General features: G+C 36.4%; 1 protein-coding gene across 5 annotated transcripts in view; it reads left to right on the forward strand.

The window, feature by feature from the left end:
• LOC129001726 (uncharacterized) overlaps positions 1 to 21,968 on the forward strand; it is a 142,939-nt gene that overhangs the window by 90,904 nt on the left and 30,067 nt on the right. For 4 of the 5 annotated variants that reach the window (XR_008491488.1, XM_054429137.1, XM_054429167.1 and 1 more), the window contains exons 2-3: positions 7,692 to 7,838; positions 8,885 to 10,216. Coding sequence is in view for 4 of the 5 variants with exons in the window: in XM_054429137.1 (XP_054285112.1) it covers positions 7,692 to 7,838; positions 8,885 to 10,216 (1,479 nt within the window). In the remaining variant the exon portion in view is untranslated. Of the gene's footprint in view, positions 1 to 6,119; positions 6,141 to 7,691; positions 7,839 to 8,884; positions 10,217 to 21,968 lie in introns of those variants that run through there. The other variant, XM_054429155.1, reaches the window with a different exon arrangement.

Below are 21,968 nucleotides of genomic sequence, written 5' to 3' on the forward strand. Positions count from 1 at the left end.
AACTAAAGTACAACCTATCTTGGGGGAAGAAATCTACCCCTCCACTTACCTTTAAGACAATAGCTCAACAACTTAGGTTTGCCAACACGTCAAGCAGCTGCAACATATTCATAACAAATAAATAAATACCGGGGAAACCTTTTGTGAACGTACTATATCAACTTATATTTTAGTTGGACACCACGTCACGTGCGCTAGATGAAGAAGCGAAGTGGAGTTTCTTTCTCTATCTATGTCGTTAGGCAAGTCCCTCGACTGGCTCAAATACCTCTCTTACCTTACATAATGAAAAACTCCCCAGCCCAACTATAAAAAAACGAAAACATTGACTACCACTTATGTTTTCTGCTAAACTAAAGCGCCTTATTTTGCAGATAAAAAAATTAAATAAATGATATAACCTCAGAATATAGAGTAGCCACTTCTTTTCTACTAACTTTTCTACGGTCGTAGATTACCCTTCGACCGCCGCGGCTCCCGCGCGGTTGGGTTTACTTGAGTTGGCATGAGAGCGTACACATGAGGGCCGCGGTTGGTACTAGGATCACACGTCATACAGTCACACACATGACAAGTTTTTCTTCTGGCGAAATCCCATCCCTCACAGTGTTTCCACTAGGTGATAAGTGTGATCTTTTACTATAGTCAAGAGTTAGTTCATCGAAAGAGTTTAACTCATCCGAAAGTAGTTAAAAACCTTAGGAGGGTATTCTCTTAATTTTGGGTACAGAGTAACAAATGAACCTAAGGTTAACCTGTCGTCTATTACAGTACCACCATCTCCTTTGTCGTCTTCGCCTTGCTTTCAATCTTCGATGCAGCAACCAAAGACAGGTTAACTCTTCCAGCTCTATAACTGCACTGGCTGTCGAGTCAGAGGGCCAAAAATCACACCACGACCGCGGCCGACGCTGTCATGTGTACGGTCCTAGGCGGCGGAACATTTACCACTGCAGAACACCGCGTTGTGTGGCAGTTAAACCACACTTTCTACAAACCTCGTATTACAGTTTGAATTAGTCTCGCCTCTTATAGCGAGCAGGAAGGGGTAAGCGTAACTACTGGAATAAAATCATCAAGTTTGACCCAGCACGTCCTGCTTCTTATCTAAATCTAGTTAACCTAATAGGATCCATCGGCGGCGATTGCAGGGTATAGCGAGCCGGGGTCAGCATAGCGTGGTGGGATACCTGCGACTACACTAAACTTTCACAGTGGATACGCCGTGTAATGCCACAGGTGCATAGTCAAAGCCTGGACCTGCGGCCTCAGTGACCGCTTTACATCTGTAGTAAGCTACTTGCGATGATTCGCCTTCATAAAACAGCTACTTTATACCTTACAGATTCTGTGTGTACCTTGTCTATAAATTACTGTGTCTCCTATATTGAGCGTATATTAAGATATAAATTGTAAGTATTACAATAGGTACGATTTTCCCATTTTATGTAACGAAAATTACTGATTACGACGCAAATAAATGGTGATACATACCTTACTCAATTGTTGACACTCTTTCTGACGGTCTGGCCTAGTATCTTTGCGCGTTGTTATACTCATAATTACTAAGTGAGAAGGTGTGTGTCATATGTGCGGCATTTATAGATAGTTTCAATAATAAAACCACGGTCGCAGAATGAGTGCTGAAAATGACAGCGTCAGCACTGTTATACAAAATAGTAATAAATACTAGTCGCAAAAAGGAGAATTCGCAAAGGAAAGTTTACTAAATTATATTCGTAATGGGCGTCGAGTAATGGCGAATAATGGTGTACAGTAATAACCTTCCAAACTGACAAAAGAGCAGTTTCCCAAGAGGAAACGTTGATGGATTGCAGGTAGTGTTTGGGGTGATATCTCTCGCCAGTCGCCGCTCAACTGTGGTGGTGACGGAACTGACACAACAAGTATGCGCACTCTCCCTGCTGTGAAGTAGACGTCGACATAACTAGTTGTCACCCAGGTGTCTTCAATAGTTACTGTTGTATCGTGGTCGCAGCTGGTGTGCTGGTGTGCTGGTGGTGTAGTGACAGCGACGGGGACGCGTGGCGGATCCATCTGTTACGTCCTTGGTCGTCCACGTCCCGCAGCCTTCCCTCCCCACAGTCGTACACCGTAGGCAACTTTTCACTGAGAAATATTGTTTTCCATCTGTCGTTTCAGCCATAGTTTAAACCCGGAATCTGAATAAAATATGTGTTCTTCGTACAAGTGAACTTCTTCGGGTCCTCAGTTTAATCACAGACACCGCCAACCGAGACCAAAGCTTCACAAGCCCAATCATAGCAAACATTATTTTGAAAGTTTCTTTAAATGACCCTGGGGTCCCCTCTATGTTCATACACACTTTGGAAAAATATATACTGTAGTTGACTTATATATTTTTATTCATTACATAACACAATTTTAGGAATACTAGCTGCCGTGAAATAGTATATTTCATTACAAGATTAGAAAGTGAGTCATTACACATTTGAGACCATATCGAAAATTAGACACCCACTTTCACTCGTGCTTTGGACGTTACTTTTCACTACTACGGAGAAATTATTTTCTTAATTAAAACATACATTAGATATTTCTTTATTACAGCTAGGAACAAAACTCATAGCATTTTTAGGTTATGCCTTCAATTTTTAAGTTAATATTTACATTGATTGTTGAAAATTGAAACAGTTACCAAAATAATAACAAATCCTTGTTTGCTTGGGGAAAAATCAAGTTAGCATTATTTTTCTGTAGTAAACAATGTAATGATGAATTTTTGTAAGTGACAAACATAACGAAAACAGGCCATTTCACAGCAGAGTACAATAATAAGTCATCGTGTACGACTATCTTTATATATCTTCAGAGGATGAATAAACTTACTTCCTAGTACTGTATTTGTTTTTTTCGGAAAGTATGAATTCATATCTTACCAAACCTGACATGATGTGTTAAGTGTTGTCATGTTCAGGTACAAGTTGCAATTCTCAGCTTGCGCTAAGCCCATGCGTCTCCAACATCAATCAATTACTGGATTCAACAATAAAATCATTATATTCAAATAACGAACTAATAAAAACATATTTGGTTTAGTATCTTATCAAAACATTAAAATGGATTAGTTGTGGCGAAGCGTAGGCCTAATTTGTTTACAGAAATAAAATGAGGCATAACATAAATAAAACAAACACCTCGAGGGAAATTTCTAGTTAACGCCAATCCCGTGACTTTTAAATCACGTCAATTGCCACTTTCTCCTAAATAAAAGACCAAAGTAAACTGAGGGGACAGTTTTCTAAACATAATTACGGTTGATCGTTGTTTCATACATTAAAATCGAAAGTATGTCTCGGAGTTTATAGTTGGGACGTGACTGTACAAATGAAGGTTGGGAATGACACCTTACATAGGCGTTACAATCAGCACAATGGGCCCTGTCACAATACAGTAAACCATTGATAGAAATAAGATTCAATCCACCACTATAGGTCTTGGGTGTGTGGGCAATTCCAACTATGGCAAAATTAGGGTTAACCTGTAAGAATCCTCACAGGCAATATTGGAGATCAAAAGCCCTGTTAACTTTTCCTCCAATGTCTACTTTCACTCCCCCAAATCCGAGGTTTTTGCGTTCGTGGTACGTGCGAGCTGGACGCGGGGACTGCGGCGAACTTTCTCTCGCGACCATCAACAATACTGAATTACGTGATAAACCCACCTGTTGATTGGATTCAAATAATATTATTTTACAGATATGTTAGTAAAGGAACTGTATTGATGGCTTTAGAAGAGTCGACTCTACCAATGGCACAACCATAGTAGTCTCAACCTTGTCAGGATTGAAAATGTTAACAACGAAGCAGATTCAGAATTTTCAATAATTAATGAACAAATAAAATGACTAGATGGCAAAATTGTCTGCAGCCGACCTGCCGACCTAGATTTTAGGCCAGAAAATGTGGACATGACCTAAATTACAATCACTAGGCAAAACTATAAAGTAGTTTGTTTTTACAATATACTTTCTGATCCAACTTAACTTTGTATAATTAAGACAGTGAACTTAGAAATGTCATGTTTCAGTTTCGTCCAAGACTTGCTCAATACTTCCTACTAGTACTATGGTGAACAACATTCCGTTACGTTTTTTAGCGAATTTTAAATATAGGGAAGTAGCTATTACCGTAGGTGGCACGTTAAGACCTAGATACGGGTCCGATTTACTTAGTACTTATAAATTGGTTTGGCGAAACAGGAATATCGGATAATAAGAACAGAATGTTGTGGTATTAACATTTTTTTCAAAAATACAGTAGTTTGCAATCAAATTCTTAAATCATGGAAATTTCCAAATTCATTACAACCATCGTCTTGAGCTTGGTAGACAAATACAGTAGTTTTGTATATCGAAGAGTTTTTTTTAAAGTTGCAAAGGAAAATAAAAAAAATATATATATATTTTATTCTTATAAAGAAAAAGTAGTTTGCTTATTTATTGAACTATAACTTTGAAAATCAACTATAATAAATATAAAATAACTTTGAGTATGGATCAGCCAGATTCCGTCGTGGTATTGTGTTGTGTCGACGATGAAAGTAACAACGCAGTTTGCTCATTTACTGTATTTGAGCTACGGAGCAGTTTTCACTAGTGACTTGGTGAGGGCAGGCAATAAATATGAGGAGACAGTAGCCCGGCCTGATTGGCGATGCGACATGCTTTCTGCGCCGGGGGATCATCGGTCCGAGGAGAGTGGCAATTGGCATTGATCTTGAGTGAGGAGGAACACAATGGATCGCACACTTGCAGCAGTTGGTGGACACGATTCATGATGTTGCACTCCACTGGCCCTTCGCCCTTATTGTGATATGGCGAGACAGAATTCCAAAATATTGTGAATCAAACGCCAGTAGATTACTAAGTCGCAGGAGCCTCAGAAAGCTTTGAGCTACATATTGTCACATCTACATCTATGTGTCACCCGTTGTCCGCGACTCAAACGAATTCCATGTGCCTCTATGTGGAATTTGGTCTCTTAAATAGATCGACTTTAGGGTTTTAATTGTTTAGTTAGCCAATAAACCGGTTTACTTGGTGAGTTCTGTTATGTTGTGGTGGTACGGTCGTGTCACTCATCGCTCGACGCAGCAACGGTTATTATCATATTGAGACGTGGCAGTGCGGGGGCGGTGTTAATGAGATCGTGCCACGGGCCGAGGAGAGGAGATGTGACAACTACACAGCCGTCATCATGAGATACAGGGTGGTACACTGCTACAGCTGCTTTATGGTATATCCTGGGGTCGCGATGGAGGCGGAGACAGGTGCGCAAGGAATGTATGCCACTTTCTATCAACACAACACTATACTCTAAATATCGTTTATCAAACCGGTCTCCGTCTCAGGACTCTGCTGTCCGATGATGTCCTCCACAAGGGTAATTGAGCGAGTGCCGTTCTATTCTTTGCCGTGGGGGTCAAAACCGTCAGGTAGGCCCGAGTGCCGTTTGACTCTCCAGAGCGTAAGAGTGATTCAGGGGAGGGATATTAGTGCGAGGGGGTGTATTTGGCAGGATGTAATGGAGACCGGGTACAGTTTCTTAACATGGCTACCCTAATGTAGATTGAAAATGTCAATTTGATTAGTAAACATTTATTAATTTTTTTCATAATCAGCAAGTTAGGTTAGGTTATAATAGGTTCATTTCATCCCTAAAACAAGTTTTGCTCATCCTGCTCCCCTTGATCGATCTTTCCACCCCATACCCGTGGCACTGTGGAACCGGCCACTGATACCTGACTGGCACGGCACTCGCACCGCCAAGCCTCAGGCTGTAAAATGACCCTCTCAAAGTTTTTAGGTATACGGCACTCGGCCCTGCACTCCCTCTAAAATCCATCATGGTCCTTTACAACATGTATATCTTTGTGCCATGTTAATTTTTTGTGGTATAGGAAACACAGAGTATTAAAAAATATTGATTAAAAAAACTGCCACCATTTTGAAATGGAAAAAGATAATTCATTTCTGTTTTCGCCAAAATGTTTTTCTATTAAATACCTTTAAAATGGTGTATAACATAAAATAGGTTTACTTTTGAAATGGCCTTTACAGGACGACGCCACCCGTCCCTGTTGGACAGTAGTTATTGGTATGTATTAAAACAACAACACGATTTGTTTGTGATACAAATGTGAATTCTCTAAGCTTACATTAGGTTCATGCCCTAAGAACTACAGTTTATAGCTCGGACTAAACTTGAATCTTGATTCTAGTTCACCCTACCTCAAAGTAAACACTAGAGGGATAAATATTTCTAAAAATTCCCTCGTTACCTCGCAGAACCCGAGTGACAGTTTAGGTGTTTTACAACCCTGAGAAACTTATCCTTATAATCCTCTACAATGATCGTGGCGGTTCGGGTATCTTGGGACGCCCAAAGTAAGCATGATCTAAAGCTTGTTTAAATAAGCACCATACCCCTTCAGTCCTCTTTGTGTTAACGAGAGCTATGCAGTATGCATGGAGCTGCCAAGTAGTTCAGTCTCAATTATTCAAACAAAACCTTTCTTCTAATGTTCAACAAAAAATGTCAGCCAGTCAAATTTTTAATTCTCTATGTTGATGTATTCAGAATTTTATTTTTGTTCTCCTTATATGATTTTCCATACTAGTGACTCGAAATTAAGAATAAAATATTAGGTGTGTAATAAATTCCAGTAGTTCTTGTAACCCGATACAAATAATTGTTTTTTAGCGAATTTCCCATAGGGAATAAGCTATTACCGCAGGTCTCATGGTAAGACCTAGACTCGGGACCGATTTACTTTTTCGTTTTAAGGTCCCTAGAGGCAAAAAACATCATCCGTTCAAATTCATATAAGTATGTCCATTAGTGCAATAACTCGAGCAAAAATTATCCGAATTTTATGACATATTGTACAAAAGTGTAAACCTACATTTTATTCAAACGAGTTGGCAAACCAGCATAATTGGACTATGGGAACGGGGTTTTATGGGGTAAAAATTTATTGATTTTCCCCATTTTTTACCCTAAAAACACAAAATTTCATAATTTCTCCCCAAACTATTTTGTAGAGCTTAAAAAAATAATATAATGTTGTATGAAGTGTTAGTGTATGCCCAACGGTTACGGAGATATTACAAAAATTGTAAATTAAAAATTCCCATGTTATTCATATGGAGAATAAATAAACTGTTGTAGTTTGCTTGTTCATGGATATTTAAACCAAATTTGGAAATTCTTTTTAGTACTAAGCTATTGACATTGCAATAAAAAAACACACATCTCAATATCTTCCCTGCAAACCTAAGTACTCACTAAAGATTAATTAATGTTAATTAAATAGAAAAAAATCTGACAATTTTTAGGGAATATTTTAGTCGAAATCCAGACAGGTAACTGGAAATTTGCTTAGTCTGCAGGTTTTCTGCGGCGAGGGTATTTTTAAATAGAGAATAACTATGGAGGTTTAACAAACACATTGGATTACCAAAAACGTTTGATTACGTAAAATAATTTTATTGAATTCAAAACAAGAATACATTATGGGTTTTACAGATATTGTCCTTGGACCTAGCAGCACCTGATTACCTATAGGGTTGTATTATGCTCTACTCATTATTATTGAACAGTAAATGCTTTATTTACATGTCTATAATTAGTTTTGGTTTGTTCCAGGAGAGGGGTCTGAGTGAGGTATGTCTTCAGGGTATGGAGACAGAGCACACTATAGTAGCCTCCAGTTCTGCTCCTAACACTGTCACCCAGGTCGCTCCATTCCATTACCTCATCAGTGAACAGGCCAAGTCCATTGCTGCCTTACAGGTAATCACTAAACACTACAACATGTGTCATCTCACTAAAACAATTTACATTCAAATCAATGTCAAATTTTGTATGGTATATTTTCTTACGTGGATGCACATTCTTATTCATTAAGTAACATTCCATTTGTATTTACTGTCCTTAAAGTCAGTTTCCAAAAGCCTTTTTAACGTTTTCTCTAATACCTCAATCTGGATTTTGTCTATTCACCTTAAACACAGTTTATTTATTTATTAATACAATTTTCCTTTTAGTAGTTTTAGCGCACTTAAAGTTAACGCTAATTATGTGAGTTGCGTACAATACTTTGCGTACTCTCTCATTGTATAATTAATTAAATCGGCCTTAACAGCTGATAAATTGATGTTAGAAGCATTACATTTTTTGTTCCTTTTCTCTTAATCCTTGATCCTCATTGGTCGAAGTACTGTAAAGTAACAAAACAATGATGTTAGGTAAGTAAACAATACTGTTTAGTTGAGTGTATATTTTAAATTCTAAGAACTGTACTGCAACATGCTAGTTTAAAAAACGGTCTTAGGTAAATATTTTTTCCCACAACCGTTGTTTAAAGTAGCCAGTTCAGTTCAGTTCTTAGAATTAGTTTCACATAACAGCATTATTTACTTTTATACCAGCTTAGTTTTACTCATAACAATACGGGTAACGGGCCAATGAGGTTCAAGGATTGAGAGAGGAGAAGAAAAATTGTAATGATTTGAACTTCAACTTATCAGCTGTTCAGGTCAATTTAATTGTTGAGTGGCGCAATTAGTGTTTGGTACAATGTTTCGTTGCATCACTGTCAGTGGCAATGAGAGGTTATAAACGAAAACATAACCTCTCTTAGAAGTTATGAGTAGTGATTTTTAGTAATTAAAACACTATTGTAGTTAAAGTAGTGTACGCAACTCCCGTAGATAGTGTTAACGACACTATCTTTACGCAATCGTTGCGTAAACTACTATAACAATAGAAATATAAGGTGAAGATTTTATTTAAAGCATTATTTCTCTAGTTAAAGTTTAATATTTTTGTGTTGTCAGGACCTACAGAATGAAGTCACTGCACTGTTGGAGTTTCGGGACCTCGTCATGGAAACGTTCCCTCACCTACGATCCAAGGCAGAGCCCTCGGTGGTGGTGGCCCGGCCAGGTAAACGGGACTGGGAGCCAGGGATACGTGTGCGACGCAAGCTACGAGAGCAGGAAACCTCACTGGCACCTCGCAGCCGCAGTAACAGTCATGGCAACCGAGCCAGCAGCCACAGCAAGAGTGACAGTGGCCCTGTCAACAGTGGCAGCAGCACAGGCAGCAGCGCAGTTCAGGACAGTGGCTTCTGTACGGAGAGTAAGGAACATTGCTCTACATCAACGGCCAGCAAGAAGACGGACACTGACCAGGAGGCCGAGGACGAGCTGTGGACACTGCTAGAACTGATCCATCGCAAGGGCACCAAGCTGCGGCTGGAGGTGGAGCACTTGCAGGACAAGTACGACAAGAAGGATGAAGTGGACGTGTTGGAGAGGCGTGCAAAAAGTTTAGAAGATCTTAGAAAAGGGCGGGAACCGCCACGGACCAAGTGTGATGGGGTGTACCAAGTGGAAGTGGAAGGGTTGAGAAGGGAGAGGGATATGTTATTAGATAGAGTAACAGAAATGGAGGCTGAAAATCTGGCCAATCTTGCTCAAACCAACCAGTTACTGGCGGAGATGGGAGCCCTGAGTGCGGAGAAACGTGACTTAGAAGAGCAGCTTAGAGCTGCCATTAGCTCCAAAACAGAGTTAAACAGTAGGATCCACGATTTACATTTACAATTCATCAGTAGGTCAGATAATAAGGCTAGCAAAATCTTAGGAGATCATATTTTTAAAATCGATAATGTCATCCACGAGTCACCTTCTAGTCAGTTTGTTCCGGTAAAAAGGTCGTTGTCTAATGAAGAAGCGGTTTGTAACAGTGAAGAATCTCCTGTCTCTAAAGACCTTGGAAGACTGAAACAACGTGAGGAACACCCTAATAGGATCACAAGGACTAGTAAAGAATTGACTGTTTTAAAGGCGAGCGATTATACCGACTCGAATAACGGTTTTAAAATAGGCGACTCCCTAAAATTTTCTACTCCTAAACTAAATAGAGGTTTTGTGTTGAGTGGTAGTTCGAATAATTTGTGGGAAAGGTTGAGTGCGAGTGATTCAAAGTGTTTACATGTGCACAGCAAACTGGGAACACTGGACGGCATTGTCAGCTCTCCTTCCATCAAAATCAAAGGTGCCAAAGGTGTTCTTCCAGACAGAGACAAGACTGCAGCCATCCTGAAGGAGACGAATGTAGTGGAGCTCCAGCGCCATCTACTGACCACAACTCATGAAAACCAGGTAAGATTTTATGTACAACATTATTTGTGATAGAATATAAACTCCTTTTGTTTGAAAAAAATCTGTAAAAACACTGGCTTAAAAGTTTTTTTAACAGTTCATCAATGAATTGATGGCTCAAAAATCTATACAATTAATAGGCGAACATAAAGTTTGTCGGTTGAACTCCTCCGTCATTTCTTAACCGATTTTATCCATTGAAGTCTCATTGGAAAGGGTGTGTCGCGTAGATTTGCAAACTGGCCTTACATTTTTGAAAAATTCCCTTGGGCTCTGCCCCAGTGGCTTTGAAAGTTCCCATGTTATCCTTATGAACAACATAGTTGTTTACATTTTGATCAGCTGTATAATTTATTTGCTGTTATTTATTCTCCAATTCAACAAAACACTTTGGTTACATTTACTGATTTGGTTTAAATTAAATATTTACTACTTTAATTTACATTTGTACATATTACAATGTAAAAAATCGAGAAAGCCTGGTCAATTTGATATTTTACCAAAAAAGAAAAATGAGTTGACAGGGTACAGTATTTCTTTAGCAATCATTTAAAGAACTGATTTTTTAACCATGTAAACATAGGAAACTCATAGAACGCCACCAAGTAGAAGAAATAGAGACTTAAAAAAATCATTTATTATCGTTATCATCCTCAGGGTGGTCTGGACCTAGCGTTAAAAAATGTTTCGGGTGGTAGAGCAACACAAGTGTGATTAAAATCCACAATTTAAAAAAATATATTCCATACACCCACTTGCAGAAACATTATTTAGATTTTTTTTAGAAAAACCTGTACATTTACACAAAATTTTAAAATTTCTCTAGTATTTGCATACTTTTTTATAACTTTGACACCACCATCATATTCTCCATTAAATTCTATGTAAGAATAGACAGCTTTTGGTGAGCCCTAAGCTTCAGAATTGCTATTTAAATTGATTAGAACTAAGACATTTTGATTTTCAAAAAAAAGGTAAGTAATAAGCCTACAGACACTTTTTTTAAGAAAAATACTAGAGATTAGCAAATTGCTACAAAAACTGCTCTAAAATCTTAGCTTTTAAAAGATATGATGAGGCATTTAATTTGCTTCATTCTAAGTACAGCTATTCCAGTTATAACTGTGGAAAACATGGTTTAAGGAAAACAAAACCACACTTTAACAAACCAAAAAGACACACATGATAGTTTTTATTTTTATAGAAACAGCATGAGGCTGCAACAAAATTTGTATCTAGACAAGTCTAAAACAAGTTCCAAGTATTAGATTGATAGCCAAACTAAAATGCAAGTTCATTTTAATATATTTTCGAAATGTTCTCAATTCTCTCTGATGCAGGCTCTAGCTCTCTTCCGCAAAGAAATCCATGGGGTTCAGATCAGGAGATCTTGCAGGCCAGGGCACCGGTCCTCCTCGGCCTATCCACATGGGATGGTTAGCACTCAGTCAATCTCGAATGTCATTCGTAAAATGAGGAGGTCTTGTTGATAAATGATATCTTGACGGAGCACAGGATCAATTACATTCAAAATTTGAGGAAGATCGTGTTGCAAAAATTCAAGGTACATCTCTCCACTCAAACTTCCCTAAAAAATATGGGGACCTAAGAAGCAATCACCAATCACAGCTGCCAAAACGTTTATAGTAAATCTTTTTTGAAAGGAGTATTGAGGAGAGCATGGTGCTAGAGTAGATTTCTGTCGCTACCTCCTGAATTCTGACATTAAACAATACGACTTTTTCAAAAAGATTTTGTGCACAGATGAAGCTCTTTTTACAAAACAAGGTGTATTCAACTCCAGTGCCCTGGCCCGCTAGATCTTCTGATCTGAACCCCATGGATTTCATTTCGAAAGAGAGCTAGAGCCTGCATCAGAGAGAATGGAGGACATTTTGAAAATAAATTAAAATGAACTTGCATTTTAGTTCGGTTATCAATCCAATACTTGGAATTCGTTTTGAACTTGTCTAGATACAAATTTTGTTGCATCATGCTGTTTCTATAAAAATAAAAACTAAACCATCATATTCTCCATTAAATTCTATGTAAGAATAGACAGCTTTTGGTGAGCCCTAAGCTTCAGAATTGCTATTTAAATTGATTAGAACTAAGACATCAATGGGTTTTATGTGATATGAAAAAACATCCAAAAAAAAACCTTAATAAAACTTTCACTGAAGGATTTGCATTGTTCACATTTAAGGGAAACAAAAAACCATCTGAACAACGTTAGGCCTTTCAATCCTGAATTTTTTCAGCTAAATATAACTTACGTTATAACAGTAACTGGCCAAATTAATGCCAATTGAAGCAAATAAAATTGTGACAGAGAGGCTATGCAGAAGAGAGATCAGGCAGTTCTTAAGTAATGTAAACAAAATGTTATCGCTTTAAAAAATGACTGAAATTTGTAAACGTACTGGCAACAACGGGTAGTACTATATTATCAGACTACATTAATCATTGACAAAGATCAACATGGACAACCTAATGGGGCTATAAGTGGGAAAGATTTGTAGAATACACTAACAACCAGATCAGCTTTTGAAAAATGATTAAATATTTACAAGAAATGTTCATAATATGGAACTGTTAGGTACGTAATCTATGAGTTGAGTCTTTTAAACTCATCGGAAATTATGACTTTTACTCGTTTTTAAATAAGTTATTTGTTTTTAAATACTGTAACTACTTTACTTCTTTGCAATTGCTTGATTTTGAGCAACATGTTCACTAGTAAATTATATTTTCCCTTATGAGTCTGGTGTATTGAATCATATAAATCTACATTTCCCACTAGCTATGTATTTTTCCTGTCTTGTGTCAAGAATATTATGAGTGTAAATATATTTGCAAAGTATTCTCATAAATGATTTCAGTATGTTTTTGCAACTAACCAGACCATAAATAGCACACACTAAGGGGCGGTTTATTTGCTCGGACATTTGCACAGAGACACAGAGACATACACCAGCACAACACACGACATGCCGCCAATTTTTCCCTCCCACAACACCATCTGAGTCTGTACGAGCAGAAACCATCCTACAAAGTTGCTCTGTACTTTAACAACCTACCAGAGCACCTTAAGAGAGAACAACCCAATCTGTTCAAGAAGCACCTGACAACATGGCTTATGGACCGGCCGTTCTACTCTGTGGATGAATTCTCAAACAATAAGCTACTATGAAAAAAAGAAGAAAAAAAATGCTAATTGTAACTGCAAATGACTGTAATAGTTTATGTACATACTGTACATTTTTATGTACGTGACCCATGAATGTTCTGTAGGAATATTTCAATAAAGATTTTGTCTATTGTCTATTGCTCGTTTATTGTTTTCTTTTTTTAGAAAAAATAATGTTATATTCAAATTCGCCATTAAATTCCAAACAATTTCATTACCCTCAACATGATATTTATTTTTTACATTTTTTTACTACTGATTGTCGAAAACAAGCAAAACATCGTAAAAAGTTGCTGTTGAGATATTTTAATTAATTAATTACTAAATAAAAATATAACTAATAGCTTAACATTTTCATATAAATTTAAATTGCAATCGAATTTTATTATATAGCAATATAATATAATATAATATATAGCAATAGCAATCGAAGCTATATTACAATCACTTTCAAACAAAAACATTTACGTTTTATATTAGTATTGTTTACGTATGAAGGCATCCCGACTCCTATAATAACCAGTTGTTCCTCCAAATTTATTTTTTTAACAAATTACTGATACATAAAAGATAATCATAAATCTTTGAAAAGAGCAGTCATTTTATTAAATAATTTGAATGTTTGGATAAAACTTCAAACCTGATAAAGTATGTCTTATATTTGAACATAATTGGTAATCTAATTTTAGTTTGCAAAAAAACCAAGATTTGTTCAAACAATTTTCTTTTAAAAACATAATTGTATTTTCCCGATTCAATGATTAATTGAGTAACTTTAGTATGAAATGAATTTAAGTGCAAGTCCACAACCTTTTATACGACATCAGTAAACACCCTGTGTAATTATAATAATTTATGAACTAATCATTATGACGCAACGTCATCCTATTGTTTTGGGGCTTGTCGAGCAGCGGCCTGACAGGTAGCCCATGTGGCTGATGCCAACCTTCCAACGAAAATTCCCAGTTAATCCCTGCTGTTGAGCGACGGCCAGCGTTGGTCTCAGCTAAGCTTGATCTCGGCTAACGCTCTATGTCGTGAACCCATTTTTTGGCCGTCGGTTAAAATTGGTCGAGATCAACGATAACTGCGGGCCATGAAACCCCGTACTCGTGAACCGCCTTTAAGACTTCCAATTTGAACACAACTGTTCAAAATAATATTTGTAGCATAAAATATTTAATGTGCAATGCACAGCAAATATCTATCCGTGTGTGTTTATTTCTTTACTTGCTATTTTTTAAGAATCAATTTTAATGATAAAAAAATTTTGTTTGGCATAGCTTGTTTGGACCGGTTAAGAACCATATTTTGCATTGGTAAATTGATGACTGAATCCTCAAATAAACAGTATGTGAGCCTAATACATAGTCAACAATTAAATAGGAAGATTATTGTGAAAGTAAAATTGAAACAACAGCGTTGTCAAAAGGCAATGGAAAACTACCAAGGAGAAATTATAGCATGGTGGAAACTGGTGTTAACAGTGTTTGTGCAAATCACACTGTTGTGACAGTCAAGTGACAAGTGACAGCGTAATGTTAATTAACTACAGCTAGTGATCGCTCCCATGACAGCCTCTCACCCTAGTTTACATGTTCTGCAATGTCATATCGGAACCAGACAACCAGTAGTGACTCAACTTGGGAACCTATCACAGACTCATTACTATCGTGAAATAAGGATCCCCTCTCTAACCTGAAATGGTTCTGTATTGGAGAGTGTACAAGATCTTTAAACACTATTTCATACAAACTTTTGCTTAGGGGCAATATTAAGAAGAAAAGTCATTCCCAGTTGTCAAAGAATTATGTACATGAATCTATAGTGACAACATTTTACTTAACCAAGCTTGATAGTGGGTACGGTACTTGTCATTTAGGTTTTGGTAATGTAGCTTAAGGTGTGTTGCCACTGATTCTTTGTATGATACACTGCTAATAATAAAGAATTTAGCTAAGGCCAATTAATTCATCAATAAGGGTTTAAAATGTTGTTCATAATCCTTTATTCAAATAAGCAATGTTTGCTTGTATTTATCTTGCACAAAGATCTCAAAAACGGCTTTGACAATTTCCTTCAAATGTTGTTAATAATTTATTTCTGGCCTAAAAACGTGATTGACAACAGCCAATACATCAGGAAAATGGCCTTATGGGTTGCCAAGTAACTTTGTTGGTTGAACAAAATAACACGGGGAAATAAATAAAGACTTGTAACATGTGTTTATAACAAGCCATCCACAGTATTCTATTAAATTACAATATATACAGTAGACTCTTGATAATTGGAAATTGGTGGGCCAAGCATATAAATTTGAATTATCAAGAGTTTTGAATTATCAAGAGTTCGAGTGATCGGGAGAAAAATAAACCATTCGAATTACAGAGAGTTCATTTGTTTAATACATACAAAGGTACAGCACGTTACAATAAAACATCATACCGTATTTCAGTACACTTTTAAACAATCAACGGCTTATTTTTCAGTTACTGTAGTTGCAAAGAAATCTGTTATTTAGCGCTATATATTTCGCCAATAGCTGAACTATCAGCTGTCGACAACTATGTTTGTGCTCAAGGAGATGTCGCGCAATCTAGAGATCGGATTGCCAACTTAGAAAAACAAGTCAGCGAACTAACTCTGACTACTGCTCTAACTAAACAAACATCAAAACGTCCAACACTAGCCTACCATGGGAACAGGATGTACTGTACTGTATAGTTTCCTGTTATAACAGGAAGAGATCACTTCGAATTATAGAGTGTTTTGCCGACTAAACTTCGAATTACTGCGTAACTTCAAATTACAGCATGACTTCGAATTATAGAGTGTTAACCGACGAAACTTCGAATTACTGAGTTACTTCGAATTATAGAGTGTTTTTGCGTGTTACAAATTGACCTGCCCTCTATTTGGACTTTGAAATACCAAGTGTATCAAAATGCATGGTAAAAATTTGAAATATTGAGAGATTCTCTAGGGACTGAGCCTTCATTTTGAATTATCGAAAGTTTTGGCGAGACCTATAAAATCAAGCTACGACCTAAACACAGTACAAAAGAAAACAAAATTTGGAAGATGACAACTGATCAAATGCCACAGAGAAAGTCTTAGGCCCCTTTTATTCACTGCGGTGCGGGCGACCGCTGCAACAATGTGTCACCTGCGATTGACCGCTGTCACGTGGATAGTGTAACAGTGCTGCCACCCCAACCGACCAGTGCTGCCGAATCACCTAGTAATAGTAGTATATTTTCTGTGCGTGTAGTGAGTAACACTGGTGACTTGGGTTGGCAGTAATGCGAGAGCGATGGCGGGCTCCCGCGTTGAATAAACGATCCCATATGACACAATGCATATACAAACCGCTACCCGCCGGCGGTTTCTAAGTGCAAGCGGGTGAATTTACAAACCGCCGCGGGTACCCGCAACTTCTGAGACCGCTCCTAATTGAATAAAAGCACCCGTTTACGGCAATGCATTTATAAAACCGCGACGGTCGCCCGCTGGCGGGCAACCGCAGTGAATAAAAGGGGCCTTAAGTTTACATTTAAGTCCCAAATTGGAAACGCCCACTGATCGAATAGGTACAGTCATAGATAAAACATACTTTCTTAGGTACAGTATTTAACAGATTGTATTTACTTAGCTAAATAAGGTTTATAACAAATAACACATTAAACATTCTTAAACAATTCGTCGGTGAATCACATTCATGGATCCATCTCATAAATGGCAAACTTAAACAGGTCTATGACGTAGGAAGTGGAGAAGGAAGTAGTAAAGACGAGAAGTGCGGAGTATGAGAACACTTTATGGAAGTTACATTAATGTATCTGCAATACTAAAATCTTATGGGAAGGGAGGGAAACAGGTCCAAGGCGTAGGAAATGGTGAAGGAAGTAGTAAAGGCGAACAGTCCGGAGTGTAGGAGTGGTCTGCGGCAGTTACATTAATGTACCTGCAATCCTAAAATGTTATGGGAAGGGAGGGAAACCGGTCCACATTGTTGGAAGTGGTGATGGAAGTAGTAAAGGCAGTGCAGTGTGTGGAAACATTTGTAAAGGGTGCGCCAAAAAAATCTGACGGTTTCTGTTTTGTAATAAGTCAGCTGTTATACTAGCTAGAGATCTCATTGTTGTAGTAAACGATTGCTTATGTTATGCCATTTTTAGGTTATGTTTGGTAAAACACCACGTCGTCAAAAGAAAGTTACTGTCTAGTGTGGTGCAGTGTGGTGTGGCACTGTTTGGAGTCATCGGACCATATGTTTTTTAGGACGAAAGTGGGAACACCCCCTGTCACTGTAAACTCGGAACGCTATTAGGAAATACTGTGGGGTTTTTTGGTTCCACAACTGCGGATGTTATGAGGGATAGACACGACTAACACGTGGTTTCAATAGGACGGTGCAACTTATCATACAGCCAATTATTCAATGTCAGTTTTGCGTGAACTCTTTCCCGGTAAAGTGATCTCTTGGTTTGGTGATGTGCTGTGGTCAGCTCGATCCCCAGACTTAATTTTGTGTGGCTGTTAGCTGTTGGGATACTTAACAAGCAAAATGTTTGTTTCGAAATTTCAAACCATCCCTGAACTCAAGCAGTGTATCAGGGAAGAGATTGCTTCTATTCATCAGGCGAAGGTGACTGCAAATATTCAAAAAAATGGGAAGCCTGTGTTTAAGAGAAGGTGATATAACCTGAGTGATATAATTTTTCATAAATGAAAATGGCATAGTAGTGTGTACAATATAACGTTATTTAATACATGAAATTGTAGTTTGTTCTTGAGTTATTTAATATTAAAAACCGTCAGGTTATTTTGGCGCACCCTTTATTAGCGAATTTCCCATATAGGGAATAAGCTATTACCGTAGGTCTCATGGTAAGACCTAGACCCGGGACCGATTTACTTTTTCGTTTTGAGGTCCCCAGAGGCCAAAAACACCATCCGTTCAAATTCATATATATATATATTTATATATGTGTCCGTTAGTGCGATAACTCGAGCAAAATTGATCCGATATTGATGAAATTTGGTACAAACGTGTAAACCTACATTTATTCGAACGAGTTCGCGAACCAGCATAATCGGACCATGGGATCAGGGGTTTATGGGGGGTTTTATGGGGTAAAAATGGGTTTTTCTCATTTTTGACCCTAAAAACTTTAAATTTCTAAATTTCTCTCTAGACCATTTTGAAGAGCTTAAAAAAAACAAATAATTTAGTATATTGAAGTGTTTTTGAATGTTCATTGACTACGGAGAAAATTAAAAAAATTGTAAATTTAAAATTCCCATGTTATTCTTATGGAGAATAAATAAACTGTTTTAGTTTGCTTGTTTATGGATATATTTTATATTTTAATCAAATTTGGCAATTTGGTTTATTTCATACTAAGCTATCAATATTTCAATTAAAAAAACACACTTCAACATCTTCCCCATAGCAGCAAACCTAACTACTCGCTAAAATTAATGTTATTTAAATAGGAAATAAATCTGAAAACTTATAGGGAATATTTTAGAAGAAATCAAGCCGGGTAAATGGAAATTCGCTTAGTATGCAGGTTTGCTGTGACGGGGGTATTTTATATTATATCCTTTAAACATTTTTTTCGTTTATTGCTTTAGTAAAAACCATGAAACATGATTGCTCTGCTCAACTGGCTTGGATTGCTATGAAAGCAATCCTGAGGAAATTAGAATTGAAACAAACATTATCAATCAGCTGTTTTAATTTAAACAAACCGTCTAAACAATGTTTATGCAATTATAGGCTATTCTAGCCAAGTGAGTTTTACCATCGACCGTAAAATAAAGTAATGTGTTGTGGATTGTCAGGTTAAAATTCCATAAATAAATTGTAATGAATTGACATTCTACTGAAAATTAAATAATAAAAGCCAAAATTAGTTGTAAATAAAATATGAGTTTCCTTTATATTGATTTTACAATCAAAATAAACTACACCGAGTTATTTAAATGATTTTACACAGAGTTTAAATGGTTATAGTGACCCAACAAACCCTTTTTCTGTAGGATAATTTAATGAGTTAGTAGGAGTGTTACAGTACATTGGTTATTGTTGCTTTTAGGGGTTAATGGTTTTTTTGCATTGTATCTAGGTACTCTTAATTATTTTGAAAAATTACATAAGACAAATATAATTTACTTATTATACAATTTGTGACGAGTTTGCTCAATTAAATTAAAAAAAAATTCAAAACACTATCTTGTTACACAAATTTTAAGATATATAATACACTGTTTAAGAAGTAATTTTGAGGTAATACCTCTAAAGAGATTTCTTCACATTAATATATTCTCGTTGACTCTGTTTGAAGAGTTATTGAAATTTTAATAGATTACAGCTATTATTCATTATTCATTGTTATCCTAGATTATTCATTGTTGTAGTCTGATTGTGAGTGTCCTCAATGTGTTCTTAAAAGTTTATTTCTTCTATTCCATAGTCCTGTGTTTATTTAATTTTATAAGATCAATGTATGACACCTTGTTCAAAGAAAGGTGATTAGCCAAAGTAGATGTTGATCATTTACTGTAATCGTCCTAATGGCATTGCCCATTCCCTACCTTGCCAAGCCCTTGACTTCTCGTTTGCTGATGAAAAGATTAAGCACCTTATTTGCTGTAACTCACCTTTTATTTCATTGTCTTAATATTGAAACAATTTTCTTTATTAGATTGTAGAATTATTTTCTGTTCTGATATGATGACATTCCAACTTTAAATGATCTGTAGTTTGATTACTCTCAAAATTTGTTTATCATTAAATACATTGTTACAACAGACTTTCTTAGAACACTTGGAATAAATGCGTTAATACACTTGACAAAGTCCTAAACAGTAGCCTAATGTAAGTAAAAATAACCTAACTGATTCTTGAATGGTAAACATGAATTTTGGTCTGTTAAACAATTTATCAAGAGCATTTTAGAAATGTGGCTTACATTTTGGCCTAGATGAAAAAAACAATTCTTAAACAACACGGATTAAATAACTACATACAAAATTAAAAATGTAGATATTAAATTACATTATCCTTTTTTGTTGAATATGTAAACTTTCACTATATAGTTTTGCACTAAACCCATCAATAATATTGTTGCCATTAAAAATTATTAATGTAAAACTGAGTTTAGCTAACCAGTAACACAACTAGAAAACCAAAACAATAATATGATCCATAGCAGTTTTGTCTCCAAGTATTCATGTCTAAAAGTAAAGAATGATTATGAAAAAGTAAAGCAACATTATTACCTTAAATTTGTAAAAATATGTGCACAAAGTTCTTTCTTTGGAAGAAAAAACATTATATTTTATGGCCTGATCCAAAATATGTAAGTACAGTACTTTCAAACTGTAAACAATAACTCGAAGACAAAGCAGACAAAAATGGCTATACGAGACCAGCTTGTACTTCCTAAATCAATGCCCATAATTATCTGAAAATAAACAAACCTGCCACATGGTTTTGCTGAATAATATATTACATTTGCTCAAGCCAGCTGTGTGGTTTTGGAAAATAAAACCAACAAGTGTACCTGTTGCTCGAATTCAAGCAATTGTGAGGTATTACAGGCTTTATTTTAAAACGAATAACAGTCATCATTTCCGATGACATTATAAGTAGGCTCAAAGATAATGGAAATACTCACGATGTACATTGTACATAACAGTTCCGATATAATCATAATTTCTTGTAAATATCTTATCATTTTTCAAAAGCTGATCTTGTTTTTCACAAATGTTTCCCACTCATAGCCGCATTAAGATCGCCCATAACAACGATTATAAATTCTTTAAACAATTTCATAGTTTGGAAATCGGTTCTTTCAATGATTGCTAAAGAAATGCAGCACAGTGTTAATTCAGTTTTCTTTTTAGCATATCAAACTGCCCATGCTTCTCACTTTTTTCTATTGTAATATTTACGCCAACCCAAATTCAAATAGTAAATATTTCATTTCAACCAAATCAGTAAATGTTTGTAGCGTTTCCTTAAATGGAACTAAAATATTAACAGCAATTAAATTATCCAGCTGATCATAATGTAAACAAATATGTTCTTCATGAGGATAACATGGGAACTTTAAAAGCTACTGGGGCAGAGCCCAAGGGACCTTTTAAAAAATGTAAAGCCAGTTTGCAAATCTACACACCTAGACGAACATATTGGTATATTACTATGTGGGGTTAAAACAAAAAAGCCTTATTGTTTACAAAGTTTCATGGAGCGTATTAATAATATTGATTTGACAGTTCTGCTTGCTTACATTGAGAAGTCGTAGCAAAATGTAAACATTGTGAGTGTTCTCTTTGCTGTCATGGAGACCCAATTAATATTTACTTTTAAAATCATCAGAGTTTAAAAAGTCAAAGGGGCAAAGCCCTTGGTCAGTATCAAAGTGTGAACAGTCCTAAACGGATTCTTGGTATAGTAACTATATTTATGTAAAATTTAATAGTTTTTAGTGATTGAGTAACACACACACACACACACACAGACAGACAGACACCATTAGATGTTTA

This window comes from Macrosteles quadrilineatus, unplaced genomic scaffold (assembly GCF_028750875.1).
Source record: "Macrosteles quadrilineatus isolate MER2022 unplaced genomic scaffold, UCM_ALF_1.0 Scaffold_1__1_contigs__length_201487025, whole genome shotgun sequence".
Classification (NCBI taxonomy): Eukaryota; Metazoa; Arthropoda; class Insecta; order Hemiptera; family Cicadellidae; genus Macrosteles; species Macrosteles quadrilineatus.